Source organism: Hipposideros armiger, unplaced genomic scaffold (genome assembly GCF_001890085.2).
Source record: "Hipposideros armiger isolate ML-2016 unplaced genomic scaffold, ASM189008v1 scaffold_155, whole genome shotgun sequence".
NCBI classification, from domain to species: domain Eukaryota; kingdom Metazoa; phylum Chordata; class Mammalia; order Chiroptera; family Hipposideridae; genus Hipposideros; species Hipposideros armiger.
This window is the reverse complement of record NW_017731505.1, coordinates 1807220-1821763: the sequence shown is the minus strand read 5'-3', so window position 1 is coordinate 1821763 and position 14544 is coordinate 1807220. Positions and strand designations below refer to the sequence as shown.

Here is a 14544-nt window from a genome sequence, read left to right as displayed (position 1 = left end):
TATAATAGAAGCGATATTTTTGAGTGCCTGGTATATGTCATTTCTTGTCCCAAGTGCCTTAAAATGTCATTTTAAATTCTCAAAATAATCCTACAAAGTAGTTAACCTCATCTCTTTCTTTTTACAACAGGAAAATGAAATATTTTGGAAGTTAACCATGAGGCCAAAATGACTTAGCAAATATATGGCTGAGCAGGGATTTGAATTCGGGTAGCTCATTCCAAAGCTCGTGGTCTTCCTACCATCTTGGATGTTTCCCAAGAATGTGGTTGCCCAAGGTGTGGTTAGGAAAGTACTAGAGTGCCCTGGAGGGAGTCACCAGAAAGTGCAGATTTCTGGGCCCCATCCCAGTGCTACCCAACCTGATTCTCTGGAGCGCAGCCCAGGAATCTGAATATCTGACACATTTCCTTGTGCCTCCACTGCATGCTTAAGTTTGAAAAGCACTAAGACTATCTGCTGCCTGGGCCTTTCAATAGAGCGGCCATGATGGCTGTTATCATGACCTACGTCCAGCTCTAGGAATTCCAACCCAATGCCTGAGAAGTGAGCAACCGGTGCAAAAGCCTGTCCTGGCCAGACTCCTGAACCAAGTGTCAGCCTCTGAATCCAGGCACTTCTTCTGTGTTATGGGACAAAGCCAGGTTCTTTTCTGCCCTTTTCCATTAAGTCAGACACTGGCCACTTGGGAGAGGCAGCAGAAAATGAAGGATGTTATTAACACTCAGAACAGGCTTTGGGTCCTGGCCAGGCCTCTGTGGGTTTTTACATCTCTCCCATCAGTTTTTCTGTGGAATCGCTGCCTCCAGGGTACATTCTGCCTTCAAGGACAAACCCACAGCCACCTTTTCTCACAAGTCTTCCTTTCTAATGCCAACGGGGAGCGAGGCCTCTCTTTGTGAGTTCATAAACCCCTCCAAGGACGGTGAAACGGAACAACTGCTAACTACCTTTACCTATCAGGCCCTGTCTAGCTCCATCCTTCCTTGTTTTAGTTTAAAGTGTTGTACTAACTCTGAAAGCTTCTTAGAAAATGAAACAGCTATATTCGTGATTGGCTTTTTGTCCACCCACACAGACCACCTTTGCCAACCAGACGCCAGCTTTGGTATAACCAAGTGGACTATGAAATGCCAAAGATGCCAAGAGAATCTACAAAGTGGCGAGGTTAACTTTCCTCTGTGGATTATGACAATCAAAGAGGTGAAGTCAGTCCTAGGGCACAGAACTGTGCAGATTTTTGAAGTAGAAGGGACCTTGGTTAATCATTCATTCTAACCCAGTCCTCTGATAACTAAAGAAATAGAAATCTAAGAAGGTGAGTTCACATAGCTAATAGGTAGCAAAGATAGGACTATAGCAAACTCTTCTGGTTCCAGAGCCAGTTTTCTTTTTCCTGATCCAGGCTTGGAATATTTGTCCCACCTCTCTGCTCACCCCACTGCCCTTTTGCTCAACATATGATTCCCACTGTCCGTCTAAGGAGATCAAGAATGCTTACATTCATGTTTAACTTAGCCTGAGAAACCTAAACTTAATTCCTCCCTGCCCGAACCTCTTCATACGTGTAAGGAGTAAAGATTAGTATTATGGAAATCACATGTCACAGAACTACCTCCGAGCCATTCCTTCATTCAACCAACATTTCCTGTTTCTACCATGTATCAGGCACAGACGTAATGCAGTAAAGAAAATAGATGGAAAAGGACAAAAATTTATCCTGTCATGGAGCTATATTCTGGTGGGGAAACACTCCACAAACAAGAGAAATTAGTCAAACCCTATATAGGTGGTGGTGAGTGCTGAGGAGAAAAAGCAGGAAAAGGGAATAGGAAGTGAGGCTGTGTGTGTGTGTGTGTGTGGGGGGAGCTATATTTTAGACACAGTAGCCAGGAAAGGCCTCATTGAGAAGTAAAGACCACAACTGGGGGACCCAAATGTGAGCTATTACCCAAGAAAGTCTTGACATCGATTTCTACAGAGAACAGCAAACAAAGGTCAGATTTGGAAAATGCTGGAAAAGATGGAAAATGACCCTCTTCTGCTGTTTTTAGTAGCCTGGGTAGCAGGAAGTGGGAGGAGAGTAATGGCACAATTAAAATGGTGGCAACTATACTTCCAAGGGGGCCAGGAAGAGTTTTGTTAATATCGGAGATGAGAAGAAATGTCTGATGGTTTGTGGTTTCATATAAAGAACTTTGCTTAGAATACAGCATTTAGAGAACAGAATTAAGATTGATGAAGGTACTATTTTGTTTAAAAAAACTCCAGAGAGCATGAAGTAATGCCAAGACTCCTTGGCAAGATGATATGTGACTTAAAACTTGATGAAAACGTTGAAAAGTTCAGTCATTTGATTCATCCAAATATGTAATTAATTATGAGGATTTTGGCTGAGGTGTGAAATTTATATAGAGTCAATGACTAATTCCACAATTTTTGAAAGTTTACTGTGTACAATGCACGGGCGGTGTTTCAGAGACTCAAAGAGAAGCAAGACATGGCTCCACCTCAGTGAACATTTCACCATGGTAAATGAATTTTCTGTCCCTCCTGGGCATCCAGTAGAAATGCATTTCCCAGCCCCCCTTGCAGTTAAATATGGCTTGTGGGTGAGTTCTGGCCAATGGGATGTGAGTGGACATGATGTATGTCCCTTCTAGGTTTGGCCCATAAATCCTAGGGGATTGGAGAGTCTCAAGATGCAAGGAGGTGGTCCCTAAATCACCACCTAGAAGGCTGTCAACCAAACATCTGATTGAACTTTATGTCAACAAGATTTTCATGCCTGTTGTGTTGAAGACTGAGATTTGAACCAGCTCAGAATTTGCATAGAATTTTACAGTTTGCAGAATACTTTCACATATCAAGTGATTCTGGGAACCACCCTGGGAAATAGGTCATATTTTCATTTTTCCCATTTCACAAAAGCTGAAGTTGATGCTTATTGAGTATTGAATTATTTGGTCATGATCACATAGGGTAGGATATAGGGGGAAACAATTTTAAATGACTGGCTCTCAAATTTATAAAAAAAATAACTGGTATAGAACAAGTATGGAAGTAAATCTAATGCAAAGCATTTGACAAATATAGACAAAATGTTAAGGAGATTCAAGAGGCAGCTAGCACACTTGTTCAAAGAAGACACGAAAGGCTCTAACAGAATAGGTAAGATTTACAGTGAGTGAGTGCACACTGACAAGAGAAATTGGAGAAGAAACATGGAGAAAATTCCTGTAAATTTTGAGATGCAATATGAGTGGTGAACAGACATAGAGGAGAGTTGGCATTTGTTCCAATGTTTCAAGGGAAGTTGGAGCAAGCAATGCAGTTTTTTGAAGGAAAACAGGAACTGGTAATTCAATACAAATCAAAAAAATATTTATTGAGTGCCTGCCAGATGAAGGGCCTTCCAAAAGTGTACAGAGGATACAGAGAGGAGATAACAAGGGCACAGCCCATGTTTCAGATGTGTTTATAATCTACTGGGGGGAATAGTGAGAAGTGACTGCTGCACAATGTTAAGATATTCATCAGTAAGAACAGTAATAGGGTTCAAGGCACAGAAATGACATGGGAATGTGACATGAGAGGGACATAGGAAAGACAGGTGAAGCTCCCGAGAGGAGGTAAACTGTCAATCTTGACCTTGGAGGAGGTGCCATCTCTGAGGATGGTTATGAATATATGAATTTATGAGGGCCACATATAATTCCCAAAAGAAGGGTTTTATAAATATTTTGAGCAAGGAAAGTGTATATGAATAATTAAATGACTCTAAAATGTGACCATTGTTTAGGGGACAACAAAATGAAATTTCAAATTTGAATATGTTTGTTTAAACATGGAATCACAAACTTACAGTGATACCATAGGTTGTAAATTTCTATTTCTATCCAAACTGCCTGGCTTCCAATGAGTTCAGTGACCAGCACGGTAGGCCAGAAGGTGGTGTGCGTGAGTTTCATCATGCCACCAAGAGGCAATCAATAGGCAGTTTACTGAGATGCCCTGCAAAGAAGGGCCACCTACCATGAACAGGGCTTCATAATTTTCAATCATTTTCTGCACCACAGCAATGATGGCTGTGCTCTCCTCAGCACGGGCTGAGCTCTGGACCGAGAATTCCTTGTCTGATAACTTCTGCTTGTGCAGCAGGTTGGGTCCAAATATGGTGGCCAAGTTTAGAGATGTCATTTTGTTCCCAGTGACCTATAGGAGCACAGAATACAAGGGTTATTGTTAGGTTTTCTTTTCAAAATGCTGAGTGGTTCAATAATCAATGGAATCTTTCTTCCTTCCTTCCATTTTTATTTTCCAGCAAGGATTACATCATCTCTGGCAGAATCCATAAGTACACCATCATTTTCCTTTTGCTTCATATCTTGCATTGAAGCTCATTGTGCAGTGGTCATTTCAACAGCATATTGAGTAAAAGTTTACAACTCTAAGCTATTTATTGTGAAACTGGTACTATATGTAATCTCTATTGTCTGCTTTTAAAAATATTGATGTCTCTCTATCCATTTATCTATCCATCCCTTCATCCATCAATCTATCATTTCTCCATTAATCCATCCACTCAGCACCTACCATAGGCTAGGCATTTTTCATGGACCTAATTATTTAAAATTCTTGACAATGATCACAACACAGTCCTTATTTTAAAGTGTCCACATTCTAGAGGGTAACTAGACTTATCAATTACAAGTAGTGAGTACAAAGCATCTGGAGGCCTCAGGAACATTCCAAAGAGGTGGCAATATTTGCACAAGACATTGAAGGCAGAATAGAGTTTGCTAGGCTAAAAAGCAGAGGAGCTGGGGCAGAAGGCAAATTTCTGTGGCAAGAATACCATACATAAAGACAGAAACATGTCAGATACCTCTACGCATCCCAGGAAGCTCGGTGTGTCAGAGGGTTCTGGGGCCAGGTGAGAGTCATTGTCCCATGTCCCATGTGGGGCTGAAAACCACTGGTCTCGGCCAAGTTTTATTTATTTCTCCTGTTGATATTGAAAATCTAGGAATTCCTGGATGCATATGGGAACTGGCTGCTTGGTGGGGACCCTCCCCCTGGGAAGATCCACACAGCCTTTGAGAGGCACCTGGGTGCATGGCCTAGAATTCAAGAGCCCTGATTCATGGCCAGGACAGAGCCTATGGGGTCCCCCTCTTGTCCTGTGGAGACCTGAGCTGGTGGCTACCTGGCCCTGCAACCCCAGCCTGGCACATGAGGGGGGGGGAGCATTATTTTTAGAAGGTGAGGCTGGTTTCAGGTTTGCCACCAAGTGAAGTGAACACCGGGAATTCTCAAGGAAGGGCCCTTTATGTATGACTGCTCAATTATTTTTTTCTCTGCTTTATTTCACTGATATAAAACTTGACAAGTTTTCGTTTTCATTTCTCTTCCTGCAAATTCATGGCTAAGGATAAAATTCAATAGGTGCCATTTCCAAACTCATCCCTCTAGAATTCCAAGGCGTTTGGAGCACTTCCCCTCCCCCTGTTATAGGACTATCAGGGTTTTCTCATCTGGAAAAGAGTGACGAACAGAAGATTTTGTTTTCTTTTAAAGGAATGTTTAGTGCAAGGACAATCCAGAAGTGTTTCCGCTCTCTCCTTCCCCTGTTGCTATTCTGGGAATGCAACACAATCCGTCTGTAAAATTGCACATAGATTCCAGCTGCAGACCACGCCGCTGTGGTTTGTTAACGCTGTTTTGCTTTGTTTTTGTTTTGCTGGGTTTTTTTTTTAAACTGGAGATTTGCTCATGACAGCTTTCACCCTTGCTCCCCATGTCTCAGCATATATATGGCTATGTCTAGGGAATATAATGTGCACTTCGGGTCAGTTCATTATGTAATTATTAGCCAGCCAATTCAAGGACAATGTTTAGGTCTACTAAACAAGCATTCGAGATCACTTCTAAACCTAATATGAACAGCTCACTTATTAAAAGCTTAGCCTGTACAGTCACTAGGCTCAGGGCTTTCCACAGGCTGTTTCCATTTTTTCTCACTATAAGCTTGTGAAGCAGCTGCTGCTGTTGCCCTTTTTCCAGACAGGGAATTGATGCCCAGAGCCCAGAGCCCACAGCCAGGAGGCGGAAGTGAAGCCGGTGGCCTGGCTCCAGGCAGCCCCATGTTCTTCACCACGGCCCCGCCCTGCCCACTGCTCACTCTTGAGTGGCAGACAATGTCATAGCATGGGGAAATGGGACAACTGGTTTCAAGGCGGGGCCAGGACTAGGGTGAGGAGACTGAGGCACTTCCTGGAGGCATGTTTCTCCTCAAAGGTCAGTAATGCCGCCTTTGGTGGTCCGTAACTTCTTTTTTGCCTCATAGACTCTTTGAAAACTAAAGGCTAACTACAAACTCACCAAAAAGTGTATATTCACACCACATTTCCCAAGCAATGCCAAAGGGTTCTTGGACAACCTGAAAAATCAATGCTCAAGAGGTTTTAATTATGTCCCTGCAATGTTCTTTCTAGAAGAAATGAAATCTTTCTTACTTTGGGAATTTCTTTTTTCCCCTAAGGAGCAAAGCAAATAGCAAGCTAGACAAAAATGGAATAAAACAAAACAAACATGAGATAGAAAAATACCACAATTTGATAAAATCCCACTATTTTCCCCCAGAAAAGCACTGATTGACTAGTCAACAATCTTTCTCATACTCTCTTTTAGAAACCTTTAAGATCCTTTTAGCTAATGATACAGTAAATTTAAGCACCCATTAGAAAGGAAATATCATGTTCATTTTATAAAGGAGGAAGCTCAGAACCCCCCACCCAACTCTGTTTTCCTCCCTCTTCCTCTATTTTATAAATACAAGGTCATGTAGCAAGGTGCTGGCAGAGCCTTTGGGAGCCTCCAAGCTTCTTGACACTCTGGTTCAATTTTCTTCCGTGTTCCAATCCATAACAACTAGCCAACAAATAGATAACACATCTAACACTAACGAATAGATAAGACAAAAATTTGAAAACTGCTTTGTTTCCTGATCATATTGTACAGTTTAATTTTTGCCTCACTCCTGTCTCCCTATTCCGTATTCTCTACCCACTCATGCCAAAACAACTGAAAAAATAATAAACAAAGAGCCTCTCTCATTCCTATCCCTCTACTCTTAACTTCTACCAGAAGTGGGTTTTAGCTAACTCCCAACTCTATGCCGGGCTTATGTGGTCCATTTAGTCAATCCCTATGTACCCTTTGCTTAATTCCTACACATCCTTTGAGGTGTAGTTTAAATTCAGTCTCCTCCACAAAGCCATTTCTAACTCTTCTGGCCCACGTTCATTACTTCTTCTCTGAAGTTGAGCAGTAACTGCACTGCGCTCCCTAATTCTACATTTGCCTCATGTCCTCACCACCTCCACCTCCTAGATGCCACAGCATCCAGGATGAGTAATTAGAAAATTCCTGAACAACGCTCACTGGTTTAGAGGAACTCAGGGAAGGTGCCCAGGACGTACATGACTCAGATAGTAAGGCCATTCTTACATGGAAACATTTTTAATGTGAATTGCTGTGTTCCATATTGCTATTCATACAAAAGCTTCCTAACATATTCTCTCCCTGTCTTTAACCAATCTATAACATAAATTATACCACCTTAGTGGAACCCTTCCAAAGATTCAGGGCTTAAAAGAACCAACCACCTACTCCCTTATGGAGACATTCATTACTCTATGAACATAGGTCAATTTTCCCTCATACCTCATCAGTACTTTCCCACTTTGTAGCCTTTACTCCAATCCAAGATGGCTGCGTGGGTTACTTGCTTTCCTGTAACCATTTCACAGAAGCAATGCTCTCCTCATATTTCCCCTGGTACTTTAATTTTGGGTTCCCAATCCTTCATTTTGATTCAAGGTTTAGGTCAAGACTCTCTAGAAACCCTTGTAGTCTCTCATTTCCTTGTACAACTTTGCTGTTATCAGGATATTTTCATATTCTTTATAGCAATTAGCCTCCCCAACCATTCTGCAGTACCAGTTGAAGAACTGGTATTCCCAAAGTTCAGATAAGGAAACTCAGATTTAGGAAGGTTAATAGATTTCTCCAAGAACACATGGATAGTGAGTTATAAAGCTACCAGTGCTCTCAACTAGGAGTGATTTTGCCTTGGTCCCAGCCCCCACAGGATACTTAGCAGTGTCTAGAGGCACTTTTAGTTGCTGTAACTCGGGTGGGGGTGGGGAGGGGCTGCTACTGGCACCAAGTGAGTAGAGGCCAGGTATGCTGTTAAGCATCCCACAATACACAGGGCAGCTCCCAGTACAAAGAATTACCTAGTCCCAAAGTCAGTCATATGGAGGCTGGGTAACCCTGACGTAAAACGTGAACTAGACTAGTAGGTCTTTTTTACCCCCTATTCTATATTTTTGTTCTTAGTAAGTTAGATTGGTTTGGGTCTGAGGCACAGCTGGGGCTTTACTAGCCACGGGGCTGACCCGACCACTATCCAACATTACAACTTCATGGGACTTAAAAAAAGGAGCCCCTTCCTAAAGATATTTCACTGCCTTCTGCTGGGATATTGTTCCGATAACTCTGCATATATACAGTGACTATGAGGTACATGGCACCTCCCCCAGAGTTGTGAAATGCACAAATGCACAACCATAAGTGGATACTCCCTGTGGGACGCTGGAAAAGTGACTTAACCCTTCTAGCCCTCAGTTTCCACCTCTGCAACATAGGGGCAATTGTATCTCTCTGTGTAATGGAGGATTAACCAGAATATATACAGCCCCTACCACATAGCGGGGACATGGTAGGAGATACAAAAATGGTAGCTAGTATTTCAGCATGCTAAGTTTCCTTTGTGCCTATCCAAAATATGTCCTTATCTTTGGCATAGGCAATGGAGTCTTGTTCAGCATTTGGACTGAAAGAGTGTGTCTGAAAATGATTCCAAAAAAGCAAGACTGAGTTCAATTGGACTTTCTGCTTTCCTCAATGATTTCTTAATCACCTAAGACCCGATTTTCTGCCTCTCACATAGTACTTAAGAAATGTCAGAGAAGCAATTGACATACCTAGGAACACAGACGGGGCTCTGCCTTTACCCCATGATTACACAGATGATTCTACACATTCTGTTATATCTATAGTTGATAAAGAATGACACCCAGATGGGTGTAAATTACAAGAATTATAGTGTGTCCATCAAAGAGCTGTGTCTGCTGAAATAAGCTGTTGGTGCCATATTATGCAACCTGAAGCCAGCAGAGGTTTCACTAATTATAACTATCACAGAGATAAGTGGCTAACCCAGGAAACTTACATTCTCATACCGATAGGGAGGATGAGGATAAGAAATACAGAATTGACTTTGTGGATTAAAGTGAAAAATTATATATGACCATGATTTTTGGGAAAGAAGTTTGGCAAACACAGAATTGAATCTACAATACAGCTGAGTTCTGCTTAACAAGGATCTTTTTTAAAGTTTCTGTGGTTAAGTTTGGAATGCCTTTGGCCCCCTTCTTGTTGATTTATAATGCATGTAAGCATATTAAAGGGCCTGAGATCTCCTGGGGAATCCAAGGTCAAGGAGAAGTATGAGTTCATGGTATCAAACAGGGAAGCAGGTCTCTTGGTAAGGTGAAGATTAAATAGGTTGCTTGCTAAAAGGTCATCTAAAATCGAGGCTAGCATTTCCTTCATCCAAGGGTGAAACCTACAATCACCTTGAAGTGCATGAGTGTGACCAAAGTGAACCGGAGCCTAAGGGCCTGAGTGGGGACCAGGTCCAACAAGAACATCCCAAAAGGGTCCATGGAAATTCAGTAGTTGGCATCATGTGGCATCGAGATGCATGGCAACGGTCAGCAGATCAGACCTTCTAGTTCTCTCTATACCTGGCTTGGAAGCGGGACTGACCTTTCATTGCATTAAGCCAGTCCATATTTCGGGGGTGGGGGTTGGGTTAAGGAGAGAAAGGACCTCTCAAAAGGAAGATACTAGAGACTTCAAGCTATAGGGCAGATGGGAGCTCCAGGAAAAAACTGGAAGAATAAAGAGGTGACATCACATCCGGGCTCCAAGTTAAAGAGGAAGAGCAAATTAATGACAAGGACAGCGATCTCCCCCCATTTCCATGACTCCATTTCTTCACGACTGCAAGCACCTCTGTAGCTCACTGTTCGTCTTCTTCACACAAATGGAAATTCGAGGTCCTGGGGTAAAGCATCCTTGTAGGAAATGACAGACTCCTTGAGAAGCATCTTTGACACCTAGGAGGTTAGTGGCCTGTGGGCTCTTAGGAACGGTTCATCCAGAGAAAACCTTGCATTAGTTCTTCCCACATAGACAGACCAGTTGGGAAAGGGGGTGTCATTTCCTCCAGGCGAGGTGTTTAACCAAATTGATGGCTCGCCCTTTTCAAATAGGGAAAAGGAAGAGTCACCGCGTCTACAGCAGCAGAGGGGTGCATACCTCTTGCCCGTCTTTGCTGACGTTGTCATTGGCGTGCCTGGCCACAATGGACAGGAACTGGAGGAGGCGATGGAGCGTGTCACAGTTGCAGGGAGGTAGAAGGTAGATGAGAAGCTGCAAGGTGCCCAGCTGTTCCTCTGGCTGCAACACTAAGCAAGGCAAAAAGAGGTGCTCTGAGTAAGCAAAAGGTAGGGGGGCTCACCCCATTCAGGCTCAGAGAAGAGGCCCTCTCTCAACAGTCTTCAGAAACGGATTATCAAGGCAAGTGACATTTTATTCCTTCATCCACTCTCCCATTGATTGAGCAATTTGGCAGCAAGGTTCTATGAAAGGTATAAAGAGTAGGCCTGGCGAAATGTTACATCTAGAGTAAGCACTCTAATCCAGGTCAGAAAGGTAATTTAATTTCCCTTAGTTTCTCCTCCCTCCATTTCCTGGTATTACGCATCATTTACTTTATGGATTGCAGTTCTTCTTTTTTGGTAAATATTCACAAACATGACTGAGAATTGGTGAACATTTTACAATGTGAGTTCTTTTAAAAGAGATTTGAGGCCCCTTTCTGTTGAGCAATACAAAGGGATTTTTGTTGGCAATAATGCAACAAAGCACATCCGCCATGTCTTCTCTCTGTTTTGTGATCCTACTGGAATTATATCATCGGAGGAAAAAATACATGGAGGCCAACACAGCTCTGGCCTTGTCCTCCTCCTTTTCCCCTCCACGGCCCTGAAGCAGCCTCAATGGCCATTCTGGTCCTGGGCTATGCCATCCTGCTTCCCTGGAATGTCGCCTGCTCCCCTTTTCTCACTCTGGGCTCCTGTGGTTCCCTCCTCCCTTGCACCATAAATGAAAGCTCATTTTTAGGCACAGACTCAATGTGAACTCTTGCCGTTACTTGAAAGCATCAATATATAGCACTTTCTACTGTCCTAGAGTCATCTGAAAGCATCCCAAGTTCTTCTTGGCTACTTCCATTTGTTCTATTGCAACTTTCTTCTTGCTAATTCTCCCCAGGGTAAATCTCAGAAAATTCCCCAAATAGCCCACTCATTAGAGACCAATAAATAAGGACCCAAAATGTTCTCGGGAAACCCATGTACAAGGTTTTGATGAATGAGCTGGACTTCTGGTAATTCAGGGACACATTCCTGCTAATGGCTGTATTACGCACAGAGAGTATTGATGAAAGCTGTGTACAGCTCCCTGGTGAGAAGGGGGTCCGGCATATCCCTCAGGAACTCCTTCAACAAGGCAGCCACATCATGAACGCTGTGCTCTTCCTCCAGAGAGACATCAACACCACGGTCAAATTCCTCGCGTAACTGGAAAAATAATGGTTCAAGTGGCAATCTCATAACACCATACCTCTACGTTCAGTGCCCAGCCAAAAAAGTGCTGTGACTTGCACCCTCTGGTATTACGTTTACGCAGACCCAAAGAGGAGAAGCACGCAACATGTCACCTTGATCTGCAGAGTCTATGCCACCCAGCCATGAATATAGATATATTTTCAATGCATTATTAACTAAAAGTATCTGTGGATTTACTGTTAATGAGGCAAGCAGAAGGGTTCATTGACGACACCCAGAAGGTTGGAAGGAAGAGCTAAGGCGTTGGGTCAACTATAAATGTGGGAAGAAGGAATTAATCTATTATACAGCAGTTTTTGCATGTTCGCAATCCTACCATGTTGGAATGTTGACATCCTAGAGAAATACTCAACAAGAAGGCAAAGAGATATTTCTACAAACAATGAAATTAAAAGCCCTGATGAGCCATTTGTGACTAAGGCTTGAAAGATGACAATAACTAAATAAGAGCTGCTTTAGACTTGTCAGAGTAGCCATATTAACAATTCCCAGAAGGATTTCCTGCCTCAAATCATTATATTAGGTTTATTAGCATTTATAGCAGCAGGAAAACACAATAGCAAGAAGGGAGTCATAATTCTGCCACCCTACTTTTATCACTGACAACTCAACTTCTCCTATGCATTGTTTTGTGCTGCCGAAATAATTATGGGAGTTCATGAATCTACTCGACGCAGTAAACTTACGTAAGTGTTCACGTGTTCAATCATTCATCACCCATTCATTCAGCAAAGATGTGCTGCAAACTTCCTGTGTACCAGGCCCTCAAAGCATGGTGACAAATAAAGAGGCCAAGTCCTTCCCCTCCTCCAGCTCTCAAGCTGATAGTGACACAGGTCACAAGCTGGTACTCCCACATATGATTAATTAACTCTTAATACTGTGTCAATTGTTATAAAGAAAAAGTGTCGGGTGCTGAGAAGGGACAGAACAAGACAACATAGTGAGGTACAGCATATTTCATACCTGAAATCTAAGTCTAAATAAGCACTAAGTACATTTTTATCAGATGATATCCATGCAAAGGGTTTCCTTTGCTGGATCCAGATATAACTGGGAAGTCATTTCTGACAGTCACCACCTCTCCATCTGACGAGAATGCCCCTTACTGTCTTAAATTGCCTGTTGATTTCTGGCAATTCCCCATTAGTGGGCATCAGGCAGCCAGAAGGAAGACTTCCAACTGGTGCCACTCCTACTTGTGAACATTCAAACACACCACATTTCTTTTCTGAGCACACACACATGCAGAAAGAATGGACTGTGCAAACAGCTTGGTCTAAATTGCATGATCTTGAACTTAGCACTGGCTAAATTGTGTGATCTTGAGTTCAGTTTCTTAATCTCTCTAATCCTCAAAAGAAGTCGTTGAAAGGCATTACTTTTACAGCTGGTGGGTGAGTTTAATGAGATGATGTTTGTGAAAATATTCTCCAATTCCACACAGGTGAGAGGCTTAAGAAATGTCACCATGAGATCTTCCTTTCCACAAGTCCTGTTGTGAAATGTTAAATGGAGTTCAATAGTCTCTCGTGTGACTATTAAAAATAAAAACCAGCCAACAAACCAAACAGAAAGCATGTTTTCTTTTGAAAGCTCCTCTTATCTTGACAAAAAAGATAAATGAAGAGGCATTTATTTCAGTTAGTTTCAGTATTATGAGCAAATGTCATTTGTTCACCTTCCTCCAACTAAAAACTATTTTGATTTGGCTTCATTTTTGAGTTCCTTATTTCTTTCTGCAGGAACCAACAAAGGGAAAATAACATTTTCATTTTTTCTTAGCCAACACATGAATTCTTTTCTCAAAAGATTATTTGCTTTTGTGAAGCCATCATGAACACAGATACCTGCCTGATCATAGGAACCTACTCCTGTAGCTCTAATATCAAACTTCTGTTGCGAGAATCTTGTGCAGTGCTGAAGGAAACCAAGGGTACAGTCCCTATATGAAAAATAATTGGGAATCGATGATCCCATGGAAACTTCATAAGAGTTATTTATTTTTGAGAGTGTGAAGCTATAAACATAGCATCTTATACGAAGAGAATATTAATGGCATTTTTCGTATTGCATTTTAGTAAAAATGGGTGCTATACAACTGTTTTCTATTTCTTATCAATTACTGATTAGGTACTCTCCAAATTTCCTGCTTTTGAAGTTTCAATAAAATATTTATAAATATATACTTATAAATTTTGGTTGGCTGTACATGCCATGGACACATCTCTGGATGTTTTGCTTTTAAGTGTTTGACCATTACTCGATCACAACCTTTCTGAGCATCTGACTTGTTGCCTTTTACCTCTTGGGACTCAATTATACTATAACTGGTGGGAGGGTACAGACAAGCTACTTAGAAATGAATTTGCATAAGCTTGAACTTGGCATAAGGTCATTCCATTAAAAGTCAAGTGAAATGGACAATACAATCTTCACTTTTCACTTACTTGTCTCACCCTCTTTTTTGAGCTTCCAACTCGGAATATCCCCACTGTCTGGAGACCTGCAAATAAGCAAACAAAATCAACAGTCCTGTCTGATGGCTTGAAACTCGGCAGGAAATGAAAATAGAAGTAGAACAGGAGGTCAGCACTGGGTTACAACACACAGAGCAATCGTAACTTGACTGTGTGCACAAATGCTTATTTACCTTGCTCTCTTCTCCAGGAACCTACAAGTCATGCTATGGCAGCAGTAGCATTTGATGGTGAAC

The 14544-nt window shown here is 42.0% G+C and overlaps 1 protein-coding gene across 4 annotated transcripts in view; it reads right to left on the bottom strand.

Moving 5' to 3' along the window:
- The window catches only part of ARHGAP6 (Rho GTPase activating protein 6), a 491641-nt gene that overhangs the window by 27984 nt on the left and 449113 nt on the right, over positions 1-14544 (bottom strand). For all 4 annotated transcript variants that reach the window (XM_019651219.1, XM_019651220.1, XM_019651222.1 and 1 more), the window contains exons 6-9: positions 14279-14334; positions 11630-11780; positions 10456-10604; positions 4036-4215 (exon numbers count right to left, since the gene is read on the bottom strand). In XM_019651219.1, coding sequence (XP_019506764.1) covers positions 4036-4215; positions 10456-10604; positions 11630-11780; positions 14279-14334 — 536 coding nt within the window. The remainder of the gene's footprint in view (positions 1-4035; positions 4216-10455; positions 10605-11629; positions 11781-14278; positions 14335-14544) is intronic.